Source organism: Eurytemora carolleeae, unplaced genomic scaffold, assembly GCF_000591075.1.
Source record: "Eurytemora carolleeae unplaced genomic scaffold, Eaff_2.0 scaffold162, whole genome shotgun sequence".
NCBI classification, from domain to species: Eukaryota; Metazoa; Arthropoda; class Copepoda; order Calanoida; family Temoridae; genus Eurytemora; species Eurytemora carolleeae.
The window spans coordinates 1-25817 of NW_019396133.1; the positions used below are offsets into that span (position 1 = coordinate 1).

At 33.1% G+C, this 25817-nt stretch overlaps 2 protein-coding genes across 3 annotated transcripts; both read right to left on the reverse strand.

Moving 5' to 3' along the window:
- Nucleotides 1-370: 370 nt before the first annotated feature.
- On the reverse strand, nucleotides 371-21890 carry LOC111695928 (DNA-directed RNA polymerase III subunit RPC2; the record flags this gene model as incomplete). The annotated part of the gene is made up of 21 exons (XM_023465404.1): nucleotides 21004-21890; nucleotides 19345-19431; nucleotides 18847-18896; nucleotides 18004-18069; nucleotides 17462-17553; nucleotides 16840-16910; nucleotides 16336-16427; nucleotides 15679-15838; nucleotides 15112-15196; nucleotides 14358-14539; nucleotides 12364-12507; nucleotides 11327-11377; nucleotides 10807-10888; nucleotides 9710-9806; nucleotides 7975-8038; nucleotides 6949-7038; nucleotides 6715-6781; nucleotides 6378-6474; nucleotides 6077-6178; nucleotides 5927-5981; nucleotides 371-660 (listed from the first exon to the last, which is right to left on the reverse strand). Coding segments are annotated over exons 1-21 (2126 nt in total), but the record flags the coding sequence as incomplete, so codon positions are not given.
- Nucleotides 21891-22436: 546 nt separating this feature from the next.
- LOC111695919 (uncharacterized) lies at nucleotides 22437-25077 on the reverse strand. 2 transcript variants are annotated; one of them, XM_023465393.1, is made up of 5 exons: nucleotides 25008-25077; nucleotides 24202-24290; nucleotides 23592-23705; nucleotides 22831-23209; nucleotides 22437-22652 (listed from the first exon to the last, which is right to left on the reverse strand). In XM_023465393.1, exons 1-4 carry the CDS (start codon nucleotides 25062-25064, stop codon nucleotides 22858-22860), a joined length of 612 nt encoding a protein of 203 aa, XP_023321161.1. In that variant the 5' UTR covers nucleotides 25065-25077; the 3' UTR covers nucleotides 22437-22652; nucleotides 22831-22857. The 2 variants fall into 2 exon arrangements, with proteins under 2 accessions (XP_023321161.1, XP_023321160.1); XM_023465392.1 differs by lacking the exon at nucleotides 22437-22652 and having other exon boundaries at nucleotides 22798-23209.
- Nucleotides 25078-25817: the final 740 nt, after the last annotated feature.

Below are 25817 nucleotides of genomic sequence, written 5' to 3' on the forward strand. Positions count from 1 at the left end.
TAGATAATTCTTTGATTTGGTATAGTGATACATACTGAGAAAGCTGTAATTTGTAAGAGTTTCGTCTGCTATGTTCACATTTTGTTTGTCTATGTTTTGACTGCATTTGGTTGTACTTAGAAAAACAAGAAAATTGCATTATACAAACAGAGTAAACTTGTCCGTCTTCACTGTTCATCTTGCGAAGACATTATATCCACATGTTTGTTTACAGACTTTTACCCTTTTCATAAAATAAACTCTAGCAGACATTATTATGGCTTTTGAAATTAGGTATTACAATGCTAATTTATAACAAAGAATGTGAAGTATTGTGAAGGGTTCTATCTTTAGATGAAAGGTAGTGGGTCCTATATCCCTCCCTTCCTACCTAGTAATTTGAAGTGTTTTCTCAAGATGAAGGGTAAAGGGTCCTATATCCCCCCTCCCTCCCTCCCTAGTTATGTGAATAGTTCTATCTTTAGATAAATGGTAGAGGGTCCTATATACCCCCTCCCTACCTAGTAATGTAAAGGGTTCTATCTCTAGATGCGTAGTAGAGGGTCCAATATCAGCTTCATACAGAGCAATATTACTATCATTCTCCTCATTCACATCCAGGTATTCCAGAAACCCTCCCTTCACCAGGTCCTTGAACACAAGATTGCCAGCAACTAGGTCCTAAAAACACCTAGAATGTATATTCTGAAAGGGGGGGGGGAATTGGAAAGTTTCATTATTCAAATAGTTTACATGTTTTTTAAAAACTAAGTAGTTTATTTTATTAAACCTTCACATTATATGTAAAAATAAAAATGTTTGTACAATCAAAAACAGAGATTTACTTGTCCCTAGGACACGATCAATTTGTAAAGATCAAATCTTAGCCCTTCTGCCCTCCTACATCTGTCAGGTAGTCTAGACCTTATAACCAGATCTAAGCTTCTGTAGTTTTCGAAAACATAGGTCTGTGCAGAGTGCAGGACCAGTCTGAGCACCAGTAATCTTACTAGAACTGATATAAAATCTAGCTTTCTTAAGAACAGGGGGATCTTAGGAACCCTTTGATTAAATTGAGTTTCTAGTTCAAGTGTCAAGTAGTCCAAGATAGACCATCCACAAGACCATGATCTGGCCATTAACCCTTTTGCACCAAGAGAGAATTGCGCAGCGGTGTCCGTAATTATCCTTTCAGTACGGAAACTCCAATATTGGATTGTTATAACTTACCCTGCCCAATTATGATTAAAATTATGATAAAATGCAAACATCAAAATTATTGAATAGTGAAAAAATTACGAAAAGAATGAAAACTTGTCTGGTTTCTACTATATACACCTGTGAACCTAATATTTAATGTTTTGAAATGCCTGAAAAATATTTGGATTGTGTCAAATGTCTGTAAAGGCATTAATTGCATTTTTGAAATTCTAAAACTTTTTGCAAGTAATATTAGAATTTTTTGTTTCACATTTGTTTTAATTACACTATTTGAAAGAATAAATGTTTTCTTAATATTTATGTTAGATGATCAAAGGTTTTTGGGCCCCAACCAGAGATATCAGAGTTCACATCTGAGTCTGTTATTACAACACATGGAGTTGCTGGACAATCAGATCCTGAGTTACAACCAGGCTTGTGATGCTGTTGAAATGAAGTACATGGATTCTCCTCTCATTAAGAGAATTTGTGAACTCGCTGGGGTTCAGAAAGCCATTGCAAAGAAGTCCTCAAAGCTTGTTGTAGAGAGAAAGTCCCGTAAACCTAAGTTCGAATCTGCCATGGTTACTCCAGTAGTTCGGCTTGTTTTTGAGAGCTTATTTAAAGAACAGATGGCTGAGGAATAGAACCTAGGGAAGTTAGTGAAGACTTATATTAAACATTGTAAAGAAATGAAGAAATCTTCAGCTAAAGCTCAGGTCAACTCCAAGGGAAAAAAGAATAACTTTAAATGGATCGGAAAAGGATGTAAAAAAGCTGAGATTGATGGGAGATATTATTGTTCCTGGTGATAATATAATGCTGGATCCTGGTGCAGAGGATACTGAACCATTTGTTTTAACTATTATTTATATGAATAATGACAAGGAAAAACCTATGACCCATATCTATTGGTTTGCTAGTGGAGTTGATAATGTTCTAGAAGTAACTGGAGATCCAGCAGAACTATTCTGTCTTGATACTTGCGACGATAAGCCTCTTCTAAGCTATGTTTGTTGGTAAAGCTAGTGTTGAGATGCTAGTGCCAGATCCTGCATAGTGGAGTAAACTAGGGGGTTCAACTCCACCAACTTGGGAAAAGTTTCTGTTTATTATGGTATGATGCTGAACTTGGAAGGTTCAAGTATTCTGCAGAGGCTGGTAAATAAAGGGGTATTTGGTAATGGTTGTAAGATATGTCTGTTCAAAAGGTTTATTCCTCAAACCAAAACTAAAAAGGATCAGAGATAACCTGAGATCAGGCAGAGCTTAAGGTAGGGGACACAGTTTACCTGAGTACTGGATCCTCAATAATGAAAACTAAACCTGTTAAACTTGGAAAAGAAACCGTGAAGGAGAATGTAGTCGGGGATTTGTACCCTGAGTACTACAGAAAGTCTGACTATGTAAAGATGAATAACCTTAACACTCTGGATCTATTAATTGTTGCGAGAATTCTAACACCTTTAGCAGGCAATATTTGAATTTTATGTTTCACATTTGTTTTAATTACACAATTACACAATAAATGTTTTCTCAAAACTTTTGTCAGATGATCAAAGGTTTCTGGGCCCAACCAGAGATATCAGAGTTCACATATGAGTCTTTTATTAAACATAAGGAGTTCCTTGAAAGTGAGATCCTTAATTACAAGCAGGCTTGTGATGCTGTCGAAATGAAGTACATGGATTCTCCTCTCATCAGGAGAAATTGTGATTTGTGAACTTGCTGGGGATGAGAAAGCCAGTGTAATGAAGTCCTCTAGGCGTGTAGTAGAGAGAAAGAAGTCCAAGAAACATAAGCTACAATCCGCCATGGTTACTATTCTACTAGGCTTGTATTTGAGAGTTTATTTAAAGAACAGATGGTTGGGGAAGATAACCTAGGGAAAGTGTACCTGCTGAAGAAACAAAGAAATCTTCAACTAAAGCTCAGGTCAAGTCCAAGGGGAAGAAGGAAAACTTTAAATGGATCAAAAAAGGATGTAAAAAAGCTGCGATTGATCGGATTTATTATTGTTCCTGGGGATAATTCAATGCTGGTTTCTGGTGCAGAGGATACTGAACCAATGGTTTAAACTTTGTTTATATATATAATGACAAGGAAACACCTATGGCCAATGTCATTGGTTTGCTAGTGGAGTTGATAATGTTCTAGAAGTAACTGGAGATCCAACAGAACTATTCTGTCTTAATACTTGCGACGATGAGCCTCTTCTAAGATATGTTGGTAAAGCTAGTGTTGAGATGCTAGTGCCAAACTACAAGGAAGTCTGTATCAGTCAAGAGAAACAACCTCAACACTTTGGATTCCTTTATTGTTGCAAGAATCCTCAAGTTTAAGACTGAAGAAAAGGAGATAAAACTGAAGGTTGGATTATTCTATAGACCAGAGAACATTGTTCAATCCAAGGATAAAAAGGAGAAGGGCAACATGTTTCTGTTGTACTGGAAAAGGGATACAGACTAAGTGTAAGGATCAGATATCCGTTGAGCTGTTAGAACCTGCTGCCAAGGCATTTAAATGTAATGAAAATGATTGCACAGTGTTTACAGATGGCTGTAATAAACTGCTCTACTGTGTGGTGGAAGGAAAGAAGACAAATGAATTCAACCAGAAATATCCTCAGCAAGGAGAAGTTGATCTACTATGTGGTAGACAACCCTGCCAAGGGATTTCTGGAATGAAACGGTTCAATGCTGATGAATACTCCTTGTTCAATAACTCCTTGGTCTCCAGTTATCTATCTTATGCAGAATATTACAGACCCAAGTTCTATTTTCTGGAAAACATGAAGAACTTCACCAACTTCAAGAAGAGTTAGATGATGTAATCAATCATGTCTCTGTGCTCTGGTTAAGATGAGTAAAGAGCGCCTTTGGGATCATGCAGGAGGGACTGTTGGGTATTTTGCAGACAAGAAGAAAAGCAATCATCCTGGCAGCAGTCCCAGGACAGGTACTACCGAGATATCCTAAACCTGAATGTGTTTGAACATGAATTAGTTTTTATGTATTTTGACAATATAATTATTACAATTACATATTAAATTTTTCTATCTGAAACTTCCCTTGTGGTCTATATATAAAAGAGACTCATTAGAAGGCAGGTTGCTTGAAACTATATTTTAAGTGTTTTGATTATTTTCTTAGTCTTTTATGGATTAGTCCCTTGATCTTATTATTTGGAAGTTGTCAAACCCTAACCTGCAGTATGGGCCAAAACTAGAAAATATCTTTCTTTGTATGGAATTGTTTTATCATTGAGGGTAACAAGGGATAAAGTAAAACTAGTTTGATTAAGGCCTTTTCAAACCGTTTTTGAAAAAGACTCAGGGACTGATAGCAAGGAGGAAGGAAACATTGGTTTCAAGAAAGTTATCTCACTAGCATTTATAACTTGGAGCTAGAGCTAGCTCAGCATCCGACTATTGTTTGATTTATGCAAAAATGACCAAAGAACAAAATTATGTAAGAATTTATCTAATATTGCAAATGAAACCTATGTAGATAAACTGTCCTTGAACAAGTCTATAGTAAAGTCAAACATGATTTAGGCGAATCCGGCTGAAAATGCATGGAGAATTCTACTGTTAAAAGATTTACTATTAATCTGGTCAGATCAAAATGTTTTAGAAGGATTTAACTATGATGAAATAGATGTAATTATTGATGATATTTGTAAAAACTAACTAAGTTTTTATTTTTATTTTATTTTATTGTTTTCGACTATATATTAATTCTATATTTTATATGTTATATATCTCATTTCTCGTTGATTTTAAATTGTACCATTATAATTGTGTACGAATAAATAGAATAAATAAATAATTCCGTGGAGAGAGGTAGATTTTTTAGCGCATTTAAAGCAATACATAATTTGATATTTATGGCGCCTAGATATCTAATTAAAGTATAGTATGAGAAAGAAAATTGCAAATATTAAATTCACTACTCAATTTTAAAATTTTGATAAAATTCAAATTCAAAAATACATTATACATGTGAGTCTATAAGGGTGAAAGATATGAGGCTGGCATGGAGAATTAGAGGAGATTGTTGGGGTTTATAGATTCTCCTTTAACTTTTAAATAACTTTTTTAAATAGTTTTCACATTTTAGGTTTCAAGAATTATCTGACAAAGTAAAATATGAAACTATATGGTAAATTGATCTCAGATATTTTTTAAAACATTTAATTTTTTAAAATTTAAAAAAAAACTAAATTAAATCGTTGTACCTTGAAAATATGAACAATAAATATTTAACGACCGAAGGTCTGTAAAATCAACAGATCAGATCGGACTAGAATAAGCAATATATTCATTGAATTCTGCAAACAATTATTGTAAAAATTTCATATAAAAAAGGGTTCCAAAATCAACCTATATTTAAGCTATAACTAGATTTTACACTGATTTCATACACTAGCCACTCCACTCCACAAATTTTGTGCGGTTTAATTAATCGACAAGTTTTTAGAAAAATTTCTCTCCACCAACAGACATAAGCTACTACATGAATACTGTATACTGTAAAATGAATGTGTACACCATACAATGCAAATAAAAATGTACGAACACACTGTGAAGATAGTTTAAATCAGTAATTAATCAGTTGTCAGAAATTTTTGGCTCTAACCAGATATGGCTTTTGCTCAAGTCAATTCTGGATCAACAATGACTCAGACTTATAGACTCACTGTACAAGTGTAAAGTGTACAGTATGTATTATAACTTAACAGGTACCTGTATATGAGACTGCTGGATAAGTGACCGCCCTCTTCTCACAATAATGTACGGTCTAAACAAAAAAAGCATAATGGTAAAAAAATCATCAGAAAAATTTGTAAATCTAAAAAAATTTTAAACTATTCTTTTTACATAAAAAACAGGTACCTGCAGAGTCTTCCTCCATCTGAACTGATCTGAACACACCTAGTCTTGAGATGAGGATAGATAGATACAAAACTGTTTAATATTCCGTTCCGCCTCAGTAATCTAAATAATTTTATCATCAAAAAAAAGTCTGAAAAAAAGGTATATTCAAATTCAAGAACAGTTATTTGGACAAAACAAAAATGCAGCCATCATGGACATCTTTAAGCAGTAAGAAATGGCTGTATTCTAAAATGGAGGACTTATATGGATTTACAAATAGGTTAAAAATTTCAAGTATTTAAATTAAATTAAATTTAACCTAAAAGTACGAATGAGCTTCCTGTAGTGGCTGGTAACCCCCAGTATGTTTCCATTCAAGAATACAGTAAATATTCGTGGGTTAGATATCTCTTCACCTATGATCAAGATAAAATAACAAGAGATAATTGATGATAATAATGATACAAATAGTTAATGATAATAATATAATAATAATGAGCAAGCTTCAGACTAAGTGCCCAGCATTACCACCAATTTTCATAAGCCAGGCGATTGCTGAAATGGTAGGAATTGCATATTTGTGCATTATCTTGAATGGATTTCTGGTCTATTTATTTAAATATATATAATATCAATGGTTTAAAGTGAAGACTAGCCTGATAAAAGTTGGAGATCTTCTACTCCAGCATTAAGAGCTAGACGAACAACTGGACCCTCCTCTACCTATGAAGTAGAATTTTCTTTAGTTGGGCTTGATGACTGACACAAAATTTGGGCCTGTTTGGATCAGCTGATTGGGGTTTTTTTATTTGTGAACAAACAAACAAACAGTTGCATGGTAAGTGTATAAATAGATTGATATCAGAATCATGAACAATAAAACATCATACCTCTGTAGTGATATGTGTCATAAGAGCTAAATTCTTGACTAAACCACAACTCTCCCCTTCAGGAGTATCACTGGGACAAAGCATACCCCACTAATCAATGATATCAATCAACTTTAGAAAATAACATCTTACAGTTTACTCCAAGACTTTGAGAAATTGAAAGAATTTATGAAATGTCGTCTTTACAGTTTTTCAATGGATTTTATACTATTATATGAAAATTTCAGTAATTTCAAAAATAAATAAATAGCCATGAATATGCGGGAACGGTTTTAAAGAGCTCCATATAATCATTTAAATAAAGAACTAAATATTTGCAACATTCAGTTATTAGAAAGTTAGGAATACGACATTTTTTATAAATTCTTCCGATGTCTCTTTATATTTGAACTTAACTGTACAAAAAAAGATGGAAGTTTACTCTGCAGCAGTAGGGTGTTTAATGACTCCCCTTCTCTTTCCACTTTTAAAATTCGATGTTTACTGTGTATTCGTTATTCATATGTTAAGATTGATTTTGTGATTTTTTGTGCCTTTTTCACAGAATTATAGCACACATTACTTTTTCAAGAATTACTCTACCCCAATCCTCACTCCTGTGGTAATGATTAAAAAAAAGCAAATCAAGCTTTTTTTTATACAGTGAAACCCTTAACAACGAATACATCGAAAGAATTCATCAAATGTCGTATTCTTCACTTTCTGATAATGGAATGCTGCAGATATTTAGTTTTTTAATTAAATGATTAAATGGAACTCTTTAAAACTGTTCCCGCATATTCATGGCTAATTATTTTTTTTCGCAAATACTGAAATTTACGTAATATAGTATAAAACTCATTGAAAAATTGTGACGACATTTGATAAATTCTTCCGATCTATTCCTTATTAAGGGTTTTACTGTACTATTCCCCAAATTTTATTTATTCGACTTTTTGATTCTATTTTATGAAATAATTTCAACTGAAAAATAAATTAAAACTGATAAAAAAGTGTTTACATAAAAAAATAATATTGATTATATTCCTGGCTGGGTTGAAGAGATCTGGGTCCACTAACCTTCCTCGTCTTCTCAAACTGAGAGTTCACTCTAAATAATTACTTAATGTACACTGTACAGACAGTTGGTAAATGACACAAATCTAGTGTACCAACATGGCAAGGTCTAGGAAAATGACTAAGTCACCTACAAACAGTCACCTGGACTAGTCCATCTTGGTATGGATTGAATACAAGTTGGGCCAATTTGTATAGTAATTAATTTGAATAATGCTAGGGGTATTCAGATTCTATTACATGTTATTTAATTCTGTTAAAATCACCCATAAAATTTAATACAAAACCTAACTGTAGTATTCTCTTAATACTAAAAATGTGCAATAAATTGGCAAACTTAAATTAGCAAACTTTGATAAGATCACACTTCAAGTTATTCTACTTGTATTAGATCAATTATCTTTGCAACCTGACAACATTGCAGATCGGGTTATTTCCATTCCTCGGACCTAACCCTTATGCGATGCTGTTATCTTTGCAACCTGGCAATATTATACTTCGGGCTATCTCTATCATGCAGAGTAAACTTTTATATAATTATTCGCTCGTGCAATAATTAACACCCAAAGTAATAAACATATCTTCTACAATGTCAATACATTTATTTACATAATCATAAATGTATACATCATATTAGATAGAGATAACTAGATGGTTTAATGATCAGCCATGGTTCCTTTACAACTTAGGTCCCTTAGTAGCTCCCTCAGTTAGTTTATCCAATCTGAAGTGTAGACCTACTATATTTGCTAATCCATCCATCATGTATTTATCATCTCTATTCCAGGTATGCTGGTCAGCCCGCTCCTGTAATCTATGGAGCAGCTTCCCAACCTGGACATAAATCCTGGAGCATACCTCATCCCTGTTAGCTTCGGGATGAAGTCTAAACTCCCGCTCCCAGGCCTTCCTTGCATCCCATGCATTGACGTTGGGATCTACAAGGGGCTCTTGGGTGCTTGTGTCCTTCATAGTAGAGGACAATATTTTAAACTTAAATTATTTGATTTAACAGAATTCATAGTTTGAAGTATCTAAATTCTACAACACTGCAAAGATATGGAAAAAACTAATACTAAAAGTATATAGTAACCAGGACTAAGTCCTGAAATGGACTGGGTTGGATCAAACAAAACACTGGTTTAGCGGTCTGTTTACATTCAATTTAATATGACATATGTTGATTGTTGAAACAATAATTTTCAATTTTGACATGAGAGGGGGAGAGGGTTTTTTAATAAATATATTCAAATAATGAATTAATTTACCTCTCTCCGTTTTATCTTTATATGTGTAACTATATAACTCTGGACTGCGACTAAGGTTTGAATACTGGGTTCAATTTAATGTTTCGGTTAAAGTCCAGAGCCCGTTCTCTCCATAGAAAGTGGTCGATCGTGTAGTTCACGTACTTTGGGGGACGATATGTTGGCCGCTAGATGTCTCATGCTAAATTCTTACCTGATAGATATTTCTCCGTACATTTGACGACCAATATAGGAGACGTCAAGTTGTCGACCAATGTAGTTTATGGAAGGAACAGCATCTGTTTCGATTGCGATTATTTACAAACAACCAATATACATTTGTACAGCCACCAAAAATGTGTTCCTTGTATATTACGGAATTTGGTGTATTCTGAGTACGAAATTCTCTAATGGCCTTACCTTACCTTTTATTGGACAATCTGGATAGAACTAGTTACCTTGTCATCATGCCTAGAGCAGATATATATGATAATCTGGATAGAACTTGAGTTACTCCTTGCCGTTCCATCCGAAATCTTTTGATCGTCCAGTTTCCTTAAGATAGAAATGATATAAGAATTCTGCTGATAATAAATTTTAGTATCCAATCAAAATTTGACTTACATTTACAAAAATAGTATTACAATAATAACAATTTGGAAAATGATATCATCAATGTTTGGTTTAATATGGCACCTTGCAATTAATCATTAGTTAATAAACAGACCTTAACAAGGTCCACCAGATTTAATGAATAGCAAGACAAGATTGAACCACATAGATGTGGTTTAACCACTTCTCTTCAGCTTGAACATGTCCAAAAGGAAAGCGGCTGAACCATGTAATCATATCTTACCAGAGCCAACGATTTAAAAACTTCGGTTCGAGCCGCAATTCCTTAAATCCGACTGTAAGACCAAATCTTCGACCCAACTCTGACGACAGTTTGAGTCATATGATTGACAGCTGCAAGATCTTCGGCTCGACTTAAGGAGTTAGGCCCAATTCTCATAAAAACCCGGAATGCGCCAATTCTTATCATGAAAATCCGCCAAATAGAATATTAAACCGGTTTTTTTTAAACTGAACTCAGTGGAAAATAAGATGCAGCTTGAATCCGAAAGCTCAAGCCGTAAATAAGGCCCAACGACAGCTTAGGCCCGAGCCATATTTTCCCGAATTTTTTTTATCGCGGGCTCAAAATAGATAGTCCTACTGTAATCAATTATATCTTACCAATAGAGATTGCATTCTTTAGTACTACTGTAATCAATCATATCTTACCAATAAAGATTGCATTCTCTAGTATACTGTAATCAATCATATTTTCACAGTAGAGATTGCATTCTCTAGTCTTACTGTAATCAATCATATCGTACCAGTAGAATTTGCAGTCTCTAGTCATCATATCTTGTCAGTTGAGAATGCATTCTCAAGTCCTACTGTAATCAATCATATCTTACCAGTAGAGATTGTATTCTCTAGTCCTACTGTAATTATATCTTACCAGTAGAGATTGCATTCTCAAGTCCTACTGTAATCAATCATATCTTACCAGTAGAGATAGCATTCTCAAGTCCTACTGTAATCATATCTTGTCGAATATGTTTGACGATATCAAACTGGGCAGCTTTCACCTAATCCATTAAAGAAAACATTGATTAATTTAACAATTTTTGAATAAAATTACAGTGTGTTCCATTCCATTTAAACAACCTGGAGACGACAAAGTATGATACTAAATATTAATTCCTTTAGTTTTTATTACACAATGTCCTACATACATGTGTCCAATAAACGTCAAAACGTCATATGACCCTAGGGATTCAGGGAAGGTATATGGACCGTCAAGAATCAAAATCTTTTTCGAAAATGTTGACATTTATTAGTTTTGAAAATGCGCCAATCAAAACAGAAAAATCCGCAAAATTTGACTAAAACTTATAAAAAATGGCGAGTTTAAGAGCAACAGTTTAAAGCTAAAATTATAAAAGCCTAGTTTTTAATATTTTACTGTGTAATCTTTATATATTGTCATTTTCGTTGGGACGCATTCTAAAAAAAATGAGATTGACCTTTGGTATATTTTTATCTGCAATCTGTTTGAGCTCCCNTTTTTTTTTTTTTTGGGGGGGGGAATAATAGAATAGTATAAATTTACTCTTCAGGAAAGTCCGAGTAGGATTTTATTAAAAGAGGTCGTTGAACAGAAATGAATAGTTCGAATAATTCTTTGAGACTGACTAAATGAACCAGTAGTTAAACAAGGCGTGCTAGTTCAGCTAGCTTTCTCTATCCATAAGTTTCTAACTCATCAAGTTAAAGTCAATATATATAATATAAAAATATCTCTTAGAAAATAACTTAAAATGTAAAAGTACGAACAAAAATGAATCAAATGAAAAAGCGAATTTATGATACAAGAGATGAATAAATGAATGATTAAATGAAAGTATGATTGAGAGAAAATATGAAAGGAAAGATGAATGAAAGGAAGGATACATGAAAGCAGTGCTTGCTTAGGATCCAAATCCGTTGCAATATTTTGGCATCCTGGATCCGGATCCGGAAGAATATGCGGATGCAAGGGGCAAAATATCAACCAAAAGCTGTTAAAAGAACCTTCTGCTCTCAAATCCCAAATCTGAACTGTTGGAAATAGAGAATATTAAAATGTTCCTTGGATCTGAATACTTCACCGAGTGTTAGCAAAAAAAGCAAAAAAATTCAGAAAATCAAGTTGAAAATTCATCATTTGTTTAAAAAAATCAATTAATCTTAAAGAAATGTTCATAACGATCCGGATCCATATTTTAATTGTTCAAATTTCAAAATGAAAGGATGAAAATAAATGAATGAAAATATGAATGAATGAAAGGAAGGAAGGAAGGATGAATGAATGAATTAGGAAAATAAATAAATAAATGAAGAAAGGAAGGATAAATAAATGAATGAAGGAAAGATGAATATAAATGAATAAAGGAAAGTTTGACTAAACAAATGAATGAAGGATGAATAAATGAATGAAGGAAAGATGAATATAAATGAATAAAGGAAAGTTTGACTAAATAAATGAAGGAAGGATGAATAAATGAATGAAGGAAGGATGAATAAATGAAAGAAGGATTAATAAATAAATGAATGAATAACCTGCAAGTTCCATCCTCTTATTCCCATAATAGTCTCTGTCATCAATGGCCTCGGGATCCCCCTCGGCCTCTATTACCCGTCGTATCATCAAAGCCAGGTACATTGACTAGAAACATTCTACAATTAGTAATCCCAAAAGCCTACTAAGGCTGGGAGGGGCGATTACCTTTATGCATTCGTTTGCGCTGTCATATAGATAGTAAAGGGTTACCCACTAAAGAAGAGACTTCAGAGACGACTGTACGAAATCTATACTTTATATTTCCGTATATTCAAGACTCCTTTCAACTACAACCTTGTTTTTTCTCTTTGACAAATCATTTAATAATCTTAATTTAACTTTTGGGTCTACACGGTAATAGAGTTTCAGGTCAGTTTTACAGTCTCCTCCCTTGTTGGCTACCCTTCATTATGTACAATATCGTACACTAGTGCAGTGCAGTCAACCTTTATCTCATGTACATTGTAGTTTTCTAGTTCAGTGCAGTCAACCTTTATCTTATGCACACATTTTACAAAATCTTACATTAGTGCAGTGCAGTCGACCTTTATCTTATGTACATTGTAAAAAATCTTACAGTAGTGCAGTGCAGTCAACCATTTTCTTATGTACATTGTACAAAATCTTACACTAGTGCAGTGCAGTCAACCAATATTTTATGCAAATTGTACAAAATCTTACACTAATGCAGTGCAGTCAACCTTTATCTTATGTACATTAATATCTTATACTAGTGCAGTGCAGTCAACCTTTATCTTATGTACATTAATATCTTATACTAGTGCAGTGCAGGCGACCTTTATCTTATGTCTACATTAATATCTTATACTAGTGCAGTGCAGGCAACCTTTATCTTATGTACATTAATATCTTATACTAGTGCAGTGCAGTAAACCTTTATCTTATGTACATTGTACAAAATCTTACACTAATGCAGTGCAGTCAACCTTTATCTTATGTACATTGTACAAAATCTTACAGTAGTGCAGTGCAGTCAACCTTTATCTTACGTACATTGTACAAAATCTTACACTAGTGCAGTGCAGTCAACCTTTATCTTATGTACATTGTACAAAATCTTACAGTAGTGCAGTGCAGTCAACCTTTATCTTATGTACATTGTACAATATCTTACACTAGTGCAGTGCAGTCAACGCTTTATGAATGGAATAGTTCTGATACAGAACTTACAATGCTTAGTCTTACTGATACATAGTTTACATTAGAATCGTCAAGGCACATTCTGAATATAACAGAATTTACACTGCACACAAGTTTAGACTTTTGTTTCCGTTAGAAACTAGGGAAAACAGTAAAAACGAATTGATTTACGTTTTCCGTTTTTGTCAGTTCTAAACCAGAAATACAGGGTGTCCCACATCATATTAGACCGAGAACGGGTCTAAATTACGATTTTCGGGACTAATCAGAAAATTTAATTAGAATGAATCAGTTTGAAAAATAAAATAAGGCTTATATAAGAATTTTCTTGCAAAAAACGATAAGTTTTTCGAGTATATGGATTTATTTTGGTGTTAAAGATTGTAGATAATCTAATATGATATGGGACGCTCTGTATAAGAAACTTTTCAGATCTTAAGGCTTCGAATAAGTTATGAAAAGCTGCAAAACTATAAAAATTTGGGGACTTGAATGGAGATATAGACGTAAATTCAAGTAGCTTTTCATTTAAAGAATGGCATGAACATTGTTTACACACGGATTACTCTGTCTTCGATTTTTAGACAAAGAGTTAAACGACGCCGTTGTAAATCGGGCATGCTCTTTTTAAATAAAGGGTAACTACAAATTATGAATACAGTCCCTTTAAAGTGTGTTAAATTCTTGTTTGAAATCAAAGTAGATCTCAACCTTTAACAATTGTTGTCAAAATAATTTCGAAGGCAAGGCTTTTTTACTTTCTTATTCATTTAACGACATTTAAAAATGTTCACCTTCATCTTGAAATTAAAATTTACGATTGGAACATGCGCGAGAACGGTATTTGCCAACATTTCCCGCGCATCCTCTGTCGGAGACTTTTTCGAGCCTCCGAAATATTTCTTCTGCTTCATTTTGGAGGCAATAAACTTGAGCGCCTGCTCCTGGGTGAATACTCCGGCACGGTGACACTCCTCTGAACAGTTCATTATCATTATTATTATTTAAGGGAGTGCAGTGTCTGGCTAGACCTTTTAAGGGTTCATTTAAGACTTTTCAGACGTTTTTACGGCGCATATTTGTTCAGCAAAAGCTCAAATTTAATCGTTAAAATTCGATATATATATATATATATATATTTCTGTGATCCTCCTCTATGTAAGTCTTATTTCGGGCTAATGGAAACATTAAGCATTATCCTTGGATACTTAACGAACGGAGGAGGAGCGCCGGCTCCAACTTCATAAAACAAGGGTTGACTATTAAAATGAGTGTCTTGTGAGACATGGTAATTGAGCTCAGAATGCAGTTTTGTAGAGAAATATTTTAGGATTTACTTGAGACCTTTCAGACGATTTTACAGCACATATTTGTTTAGCAAGAGCGCAAATTCAATCTTTTAAATCCTGATAGATTGTTAATTTTGGAGGGATGATTTTGAGAATTATTTTTTAATGAATCAGATCAATGAAATAATCAATGATTTTAGCTGATAGTATTTTTAAAATTTAGGAAATTCTCAACATTTGAGTTGTTCTTAGAACGTACCTAAGCTAGCTGAGAACATTGTCATAATATTATCTTCAGTTCCAACCATCTGAACAATCTCCTGGTCACTCACTACTCCCATACCCTAGATTAGATACATAGATAATAATAATAATATTATCTTCAGTTCCAACCATCTGAACTATCTCCTGGTCACTCACTACTCCCATACCCTAGATTAGATACATAGATGATAATAATAATAATAATTAGTGAACTGCGCATTTCTGACTTGAAAACAGATGGAGGAAATTGTCAGATCTAAACACTTTTGAAGCAACATCTTCCACGTTATTAATCAGATAAAGGATTAAAGGGTATCGTAGTGAATAGTAAATTCCCCTCTTTAAATAGAAGATTAATCCAATTACAATTCACGTGAACATCCCTTTATAGAGAAACCACATGTGAAGATAACCATTTTTCAAAGAAGAAATGATGAATATCTCATACATTTTTGATCAGATAAGCTTTGCAGGGTACCGTTGAGATTCGGACAATGGAGAGTCTCTTGAAATTACGAGAACAGTCTCTTAAATCGATTCTTATTTAATAATAAATATTGACCTTAAATATGATTGCTACAGGGACATCCTTCTCTAGAAGGTTCTGCTTGAGGTAGTATCGTCCATGCTTAGTCGTTACGTTGGTTCGAGATTTAGTTCCATGGGTAGAACTCGTCACCTGGCAGGTAATCGATCCTGTGCGATCCATCTCAACGATCATTCTAGAATAAATGAAATAAATGAATAAAAAATAATAGATTATGGAAGTTATACCAATTATTTCACTAGTCAAAGGGAAATTTGTTGTGCTTTTTGAAGATATTTTGCCACTTATATCCAGGGAGCTTAAAGATGCGGATCCAATGGACTCCTTGTTCTCCCAGTTTCTACTCATCTGTTCCTGGATGAGGATGACCTCCGATCCCCTTTGTTCTACCTGTTTCTACTCATCTGTTCCTGGATGAGGATGACCTCCGATCCCCTTTGTTCTACCTGTTTCTACTCATCTGTTCCTGGATGAGGATGACCTCCGATCCCCTTTGTTCTACCTTTTCTACTCATCTGTTCCTGGATGAGGATGACCTCCGATCCCCCTTTGTTCTACCTGTTTCTACTCATCAGTTCATGGACGAGGATGACCTCCGATCCCCTTTTGTTCTACCTGTTTCTACTCATCAGTTCCTGGATGAGGATGACCTCCTATCCCCCTTTGTTCTACCTGTTTCTACTCATCTGTTCCTGAATGAGGATGACCTTCTCCTGACCTCGAACTACAAAATAACCGCCTGGGTCATGAGGGCACTCATTTAACTAATAATCAATCAATCAATTATGAACGTAAAAAATGTTCCTTAAATGTTTTTGTCTTGTTTTAATGATACTGAATGCTAGTTTTAATAAACAGTAACACGTTTTATAGTTCTTAACTTGATAGCATCTCAAACTCTTTCCAATTGAGAATTTTTTTTTTCATGCATTATTGCATTTTCTGCATAGAAGTGACTTGCACAGTGGAGGCAAAGAAAGAAACTGAGAAAATTTAACTCGTTCAAGATTTCAAACATCGATATTTTTCACATTGTTACTCAAAATATAATTTAAAAATTTGTTGTATACTAGGAATGTCAGTCTCTAATTATAGGTCCCCGCAAAATGACGTTAACAGTCCTTTTAAAAGATATAATTCATTTCAAAACAACATGTCTCCTAGATTGAAAATTTCCTTGGCGAGTTCAGCTTCCGATTTTCCCGCCAAAACACAGTTCGAACTCCGAAGCATAATCGGCATTCGACCTGAACAGTGAACACAATATTTACTCATTTCAGCAAGATTAAATCTACACACAGCAGAATCTTGATAAGATCTACATTGCAGCAGAATATTTTTAAGATAAGATTGACATTGCAGCCGATATTTATAAGATAAGATCGACATTGCAGCAGATATTTATAAGATAAAATCTACACTGCAGCAGAATCTTTATAAGATAAAATCTACACTACAGCAGAATCTTTATAAGATAAAATCTACATTACAGCTGAATCTTTATAAGATAAAATCTACACTACAGCAGAATCTTTATAAGATAAAATATACACTACAGCTGAATCTTTAAAAGATAAATTCTACATTACAGCTGAATCTTTAAAAGATAAAATCTACATTACAGCAGAATCTTTAAAAGATAAAATCTACATTACAGCTGAATCTTTAAAAGATAAAATCTACACTGCAGCAGAATCTTTCTAAGATGAAATATAAACTGAAGCAAAATCACTAAAGCAGAATCTTTATAAGACAAAATCTACATTAAAGCGGAATCTTTAAGAATACAATAATTTACCTATTGTAAGATTGTTCCGTATAACCCTCTGTTGTCCCCTAGTGTACTCTATATCTACTGTGATAGGTGCAGAGTAGGTTATATCTCGTAATCTATTTATACTTGCAATTCTTAGCTTCTAACAAAACTTCTATTTAGCGAGTCATTGGGCAATTTTAAAACGGAACCCTTTATACTTTTAAAAGAGAAAAAATGATGGTGATATCCTTGTTTTCTACTCCGCAAATAGATAAATTATTAATTGGGGCTTGCCTAAGTAGGAGACCTTTGAAATTGTCTTTTTTCCGAGATAGATAGAAAAAATACAATTTTATCCTTGTTAAAGATTTAAAGGGTAACGTTGTGAATCGGGTATATAATTGTTGTCATGGAGGCTCATTTGATATTTTGTCGACAGTGCCTTTATAAAAAAAAAACATAATTTCCTCCCATAATCACATGAAATCTGAAAAAAAAATAAAAAATTGATTTTCTACCAAATGAATTTTACCCATTTTTCGATAAAAGAATGATGTTGGATAGATGTTGCAATGTATATATTCCTGCAGTCGTGTGGGGAGGTTGCACGAACAATATTGAATCCCTCTTCTACATTCGGTTCTCCAACCCTTAACAAATATTTAGTTCAAGTCAAAAATAATCTTATTCAATAAAGAAAAGTCTGTTTAGAGCTGGTAACTCTTGTATTGTGGATATCAATATCAATGCTTGATCTTGATCGCGGATTAATTTAATCTACAGAATAACTAAAATGAAGAGATGGAAAGGTATAGTTTTTTATAGATCCTCAAATTAAAAGTGTCCACAGTGGATATCGAGATCAAGTGATCGGGATAATGTGTTTTCAACAGAACCAACTCAGAACATTTTTGCAAATATTTAAATCAAATGAGACATTTCGAGAAGAAAGGAGAACTTTTTAAAAAAACTTTAAATTTCTGCCTTCAAGTTAATAAACTAATACTTTTTTAGATGAAATAACTTAGTTCATCAAGTTCCTAACAAAAAGGAATACAAGTTTAAGACTAAATACAAGTTTAAAACTAAATAAGAACTGAAAAAAAACTTTAAATTTCTGCCTTCAAGTTAATAAACTAATACTTTTTTAGATGAAATAACTTAGTTCATCAAGTTCCTAACAAAAAGGAATATAAGTTTTTGACTAAGACTAAATAAGAACTGAAAAAGACCTTTTTAGAACAATAGACATACTTAAAAGTTGTGTTAATTAATACGAAAATTGGGGTCTAAATATGGTCAGGAGCGTATACAAAGAAGAGGTGGATGCTATGGAAGCTGACCCCATCCATGATAAGTTAAAAAGCCCCCCCCCTCCCCCGTCTGGAATAAATCCCGTATACGCCCCTGAATAATATATATTTTACCTAATATCCAGGTATTTCAAGTAGAACATTGGGTCGGCATCACTATAAATCTAATGATGTAAACATTAACAAATTAAAAATAAAACATTTTCATTTTTTGGGGGGATTATTTGATCTTAAAATTTGTAATAAACGGGTTTTATAGAAATTTCGCTCTTCATCTAACGAAAATGATTTTAATAATCATATATCAGTAATTAAAATCATATTAATAACTAGACTGGGAACCCAGCGTGGCCCTGGAATGTCATAGTTGGTCCCACCGTTAACCCGCGCTTTGTGGAAATTTTAGATTTGAGCTATGTTGTTCCTAGAAAAGTGGACCACTTAGAATCTTAAAACCAAGCTAAGAACATTCCTGTGGGTCTACCGATTTCCCCATTTGAGACAAATCGGTCCAGAGGTTGCTCAGTTATGAAAGGACCAACCAACAAACAAACAAACAGAGATTACAACTTTATATTTATAGATTGATAATAATAATGATAATAATAATACCTTCTCGTTTACCCGAACAATATTCCGAATATCTTCAGTAGCGAAGTAGTTAAAGCTGTCTATATGCTGCTTAACCAATCCCTTCACCTACACATCAATCAATCAATCAATCATTCAACCAATCAATTCATCAATCAATTCATCAATCAATTCATCAATCAATTCATCAACCAATTCATCAATCAATTCATCAATCAATTCATCAATCAATTCATCAATCAATCCATAAATCGCCCGATCATTCAATCACCCAGTCAATCAATCAATTAAGCATGCAGACTGAGAAATCACCGAATGATTTTATAGAAATCAAGGATCGATCTTGACGACATAAATATTAGTTTCTATTTTTTAGTTTAGAACACAGTAAAAGGAAAAGCGAAAAGCAAAACCCCATGGCGAGTTCCCACTAAGCAAACAATTTGAATTCAGCTTTGACTCATACTTAGCAATAATACAATCTTACATTACATTCATTGTAGAATTGAAACAAAAACAATAGCTTTGGTCAAATTAGTTCTTAGAAGTATCATCTTCTTAATTGCAAGCAGTCATAATAACTATTGTTGATGACATTTTTTAAATTCCAGACTTTTTTGTGTATAATAATATTAATGATCAATTTATTTCCATATATACCTGTAGCTTTCTGAACTATGTACTGTGTACAGTGTACACCGTAGATGTAAAATCATGATAAGAACAAAAAATAGATATTATTCCTGAAGGCACATTCGCATGATAAACCCCCTTTCCACAAAAAGAGCTATGAAAGGGACTGTCTACGATTTCTCAAGTGAATATTCATTTAAAGAGAGGCATTTTCGGGTCACAAAGATACCATTTAATCCTTGGTCTCAACCAAAAAAAAAAAATGATTAAATTATCCCTGTATTTCCGTCTGAAATTTAATATTAAATTATCCCTGTATTTCCGTCTGAAAATTGATATTAAATTATCCCTGTATTTCCGTCTGAAAATTAATATTAAATTATCCCTGTATTTAGGTCTGAAAATTGATATTAAATTGTCCCTGTATTTAGGTCTGAAAATTGATATTAAATTATCCCTGTATTTCCGTCTGAAAATTGATATTAAATTATCCCAGTATTTCCGTCTGAAAATTAACATTAAATTATCCCTGTATTTCCGTCTGAAAATTAATATTAAATTATCCCTGTATTTCCGTCTGAAAATTAATATTAAATTATCCCTGTATTTCCGTCTGAAAATTGATATTAAATTATCCCAGTATTTCCGTCTGAAAATTAACATTAAATTATCCCTGTATTTCCGTCTGAAAATTGATATTAAATTATCCCTGTATTTCCGTCTGAAAATTAATATTAAATTATCCCTGTATTTCCGCCTGAAAATTAATATTAATTATCCTTGTATTTCCGTCTGAAAATTGATATTAAATTACGATTTCTCTGAAACAGTGACATTCAGATTCCTTGGTCCACCGTGGAAATTAATAATTAATGTTTCCAACTAGGATAAATGAATGCTCACTGCTCAGATAAAGGTTTAAAGGGTACCATTGTGAATTTGGCATACATCTCTTAAAATGGGGTCACTTGATCGTAACTTACAAAAATCCTCGAAAGTCAAGCTAGTGTACCCTGTACCATGTACACTGTAGTGTTTGGGGACTACCTTGAGAAAGGCTGGAACCAGCTTCCATTTATCCTCCACAGTTTTGACCGGCGCAGCTAGCCGGCCCGGGGACTCGCCGTCCCAACCAAACATTTCTCCCATTTTTACAGCGACATAGAAATCTGAACAATGTTTACATTCCTAAACATATTGTGGAGTTAGATACAGATGAAAATAAATACAAACAATTAATAATATGGCAGAATTTATTTTACAACAATAATAAAAGGAAGATTAAGGTTTTCTAGAAAAAGAATCCCCGAGTAAATATTGAAAATCTACTTAAATATTAGGATTTGAATTTTTATGCAGAGGTCGGATCTTTAATATTGTTAATCTCTTGAGAGTCAGTGAGATTAAGTTCTACTTTTAGGAGTTCTCTTAAGGTCCAGATCAAATCAAAAGCTCAATAAAACACTCTGCCAATAATATATATTGCGTAAAAAAATCGCAGATTAACCTCTTAATTGCTTAAGATAAAAAAATTTCCGCTGTGAAAGTTTAGGCGGAATAGGTTTGCGCTATCCAATAAAAAGTTCTGATCTGAGAATTAAAATGTCTCAGTTGTCTAATGCCATAAAGCATTTCAACGAGTGATTTTCAAATTTTAATACGAAAAAACATGAGAAAAAATTATCTCAACATGAGCTAGGTTTCAGGAGCAATGATAAAGCTTATTAAATAATAAAAGCAGTGCAATGGGTCCGGATCCATTAGATCCGCAACATTTTGGCTTCCTGGGTCCGAATCCGGAATAATTATCGACCATGGTCTCTCAAAACAATGTTGCTTTCAAAATACAAATCTCAAATATTAACTAAAAAATACACAGAACTTCTTAATCTCTGTATTTCTTATCCCAACCATTTTTTTTGGAATTCTCCCTTTTATTATTTCATAGAAATGTGTGGTACAAATATACAGATATTGATTCTTTTTACACTTATAAAGGGACTAAACACGTAATTTCATGATTGAAGATGTGCAATGTCCGCTTCACAACGGTACCATTCAAACCTTTATCTGAGTAAAAATTAGGATCAACTGCAAGTCACTTTAGAATGGAAACCGGAATCCAAAATAGTCTCTTTTCAGGCAAAATATCAACCAAATACTGCAAAAAGAATAATTTTACTCCCAAAACCCAAATCTGAACTATTGAAAAAAGAGAGAGTATAAAAATTTTCTGATTTCTGAATAGTTCATCAAGTTTTAGCATAAAAATAAGCGAAAAAAATATGACACATATTTAAAAATTCTGCTTTGTTTAAAATATTCAGTTTTTAAAGAAATAACCTGGATCCGGATCCATTTTTTCCAGTGCGGATCCGGGATCGGGATCCGCATTAAAATTAAATTGATCCTATTAATGAAAGGTCACTTGAAATTACGTTTACTGTCCCTTTAAAACATTTTCATAAATCTTTAAAGGGTCTAAAAAAATTAGATCTTAAATGTAGGTAACAGAAGTCATGATACAAATAAAATAGATAAAAAATAAGATAAAACAATTAAACAAAATGAAACAGAGAATTGAACAGTATGGTGTGGTCTACATTGTAAAGAGAGTTCAAAAGTGTCAGTGTACAAGTACAATAATTACAATGGATGATTCCTGAATACTGGATGGTGAAAAGGTTTAAATAAAACTAATATATAATATTATAATATTATAATATTATAATATTATAATATATAATATATAAAAATAATTTCATTTGGATTTTAGAATTTTCTTAATTCAAAAGTATTTTTCAAGTTCATCATCAAGTTCTTTAAACTCGGTTTTTTTTTAAATAATTTTTATTAGGTTACATGGTACTTTACTCTTTACTTAGTTCATTTCATTTTTTTTCATTCCAATGGTTTAGTTGGCCGCCGTGCTATTTTCTTTATTACTTTGTTCGTCAAACTGTTCCGTTGAGCAACCAAAGTTTTCGTCGATCTAAAAAAAATATCGTCCGGTGCCACCTTCACTTCAATTCCGTTCCGCACGCTCCCGCGCGCCGCCGCGGCAACCTTTATCCGGTTCAAACTAGGTCCGGCGCGCGCCGGTTTGTCGCCAGGTTTGGGTCGAGGGAATGCCTCGCGCTCCGGTTGTGGTAGTTGATCCTTCTGCGCCGGCCTCAACCACTCAGGTCGAGAATCATCGCTGTATCCACACTTGACGGTCACCCCAGCCAGGTCATGCTTAGACTTGTACTTTCTAAAAAAAACCAGACGTTAAACTCAAAAGTTAAATTGACAAAATTCTTAAAAATACAAAAAATCAAGACTTTTAGAATAATTTGTTTTTTCCCATGCATTAATAAGATTTTCATTAGATAAAAATTCATACAAACTAAATTGATTGAAAGCAACAAAATCCAATTTAGTAGAAAAAAAAACACTTAATGATAAAAGAACCAATGCTGAACGAGTGGCTACCAGTATGAGAACAATGTCAGGATAATAAATATAATCTTTAGCACAGACCACACATGAAGAAATCAAGATATTCTCAACATTCCTTGATGGAAGATGGAGAACTACTTCACAAGTATCAATAAGTATTTAGTAAAATATAGAAAAGTTCAATGTCTGATTTCCTTCTGATAAGTAGAATCTTGAGTTTGTCCTGAGACTGCTCCGAGACCAGCTTGACACAGTCCTGTCTAACCTTCTCCTGGGAAACAAGACGGAATGGTTTCCTTCCTAATCTCCTGAAATATTAATTTTGTAACTAGTGGAATTATTGCCGTCGTCTTAATTTCTATTAATTTTGAACTGTTGCAAATTTTCCTTATCAAAAGTTTTCTTTTCCAGGTTAAATATGTTAGCACTACTGTAATAAACTTTTTTTTTTAATAATTTTAGTCTATTTTGGAAAGCATTAAGGATGTATTAAAACTTTAAACCATAATTTTAAGGTTTTCATCTAGAGATTTTGTGGCAGATTTTATAGATTTAGATACTTTTAGCGACAGATTCTATGGACTAAAATACTACTTGCGACAGATTCAATGGCTTAGTTACCATTTTATGTGACTAAATATTGTTCAGTGGCATTTTCTGGGTGTATTTAGTGAATTGTACAATGTTAACCCAGATTTCTTCTAGATGAACCCTTAAACGCAAGCAAATAGTTTTTTTTGGCCCTGGATGCAAGAGTAAAGATTTTTAAAGGTAAAACCAAAGATTCTTTAGAATATGTCCAACCTGACATTAAGTGATAATCCCTTGGGCAGCTTCCTCGCTATTCTCGCGATTAAAGTTGGCATCAGGAACAGTGTAGTAGCTTTCTTACCCTGCAACACAATTTAAAATAAATTTTTTATATGCAATACGTTTTAGTAGGAATAAGGGTAAACTATTTTTGAACTGCAAAGCAACCCCAAGGTAAATAAAAAAATTATAATCTCCTCCCCCCTCCCCCCAAAAAAACAGTTAAATCGTCTAAAAATCCATGATTTTTTCACCCAAACTTTGCAAAGTGGGCTATTTTCAGATTATTTAAACACTCCAGAGGAAAAAGTAGCAAAAATTCCCATCTTAGCTAAATAAGAAAAAGAATGATCTGTAATTGCGGATTTAGGATTTCGCCGAAAATCCGAATCTTAATTTTGCTTGTTGAAAAAGTATTTTTAGCAAACCATAAGAAAACCTTCAAAAATTAAATAGAAAAAGAAGCACATTCTAAATTATAATATTAATTTTATGCTATACAGTGGGGACCATCCAATTGTGGAATAAATAAATAAATAAATAAATAAATAAAAGATCACCCATCATTCGGTGGAAATCAAGGAATAGGAAGTAGAGTAGACTGTAAAGACTTAATTATTTTGATAATAGATAATCCAATGAACATGAAAAACAGCATGAAAGCATACAAACCCGTTTCTCATAATAAATTAACTATTAATCTACTTGTGAAACTTTTGGCGTGTAACCCCATCAAATAAACATTAGAAAACTAGAATGTCGTCTTCCTATTCCTAGGTTTCGTGGGTTCTATATAGTACCTTATTCCCTGGTAGTTTTATACCAGATAAATCTCGATTCATCCCTCCAGGCGTCATAGCAGAGTACTTTCTGTATTTTACAAAAATTGAATCAAGAAAGAATACATAAAACAAAGAAATTAAATGTATTTGGTTTTAGAATAAGCAAGAAATTAACGTTTTTCGTGATCAAACATTATTTAACAAATTAACATGTTTATACAAAGACGACTTTCTCTCTCACACAATATTAAAGTTATATTTTGAAAAAAGACAATTTTAAAATAATTTTGACAATAATTAAAGATATCTACAATTAACTATTAGATACTACAATTCAATTTTTACGAATTTTTAAAAATCCATGACTATGACAAAAAGCATCAAATAATGCCTATGCGAAGGTATCATAGGAGTTTTCTCAGGCCACAATTGTCTTTGAAAAGTAAGACTAAAACCACTGAATAGCTAATAGGCTATTTAGTTTACCCTCAAATTACCCAAATAAGTGAACAGTCCCTTTAAGATGCAATTAACAATGATTAAAGGGGGAAATATTCAGTATTTGCTATGTTCAGTACTATCCAGAAAACATTGAATCAATCAACCAATCAAAAACATATCAATCACAGTAACCATTTATCAATCAATCAACTAATCAATTGATCAATAAATTAGAGAATGGGAACCAGGAATCCGAATGATAAAAGGGCATCAATTAATCAATCAATCAATTAATCAACTTAAACATTTCATTAATCAAGCATTTACTCCATCCATCAATTAATCAATCAATCAATCTATCTATCAATCAATCAACTCAAACATTTC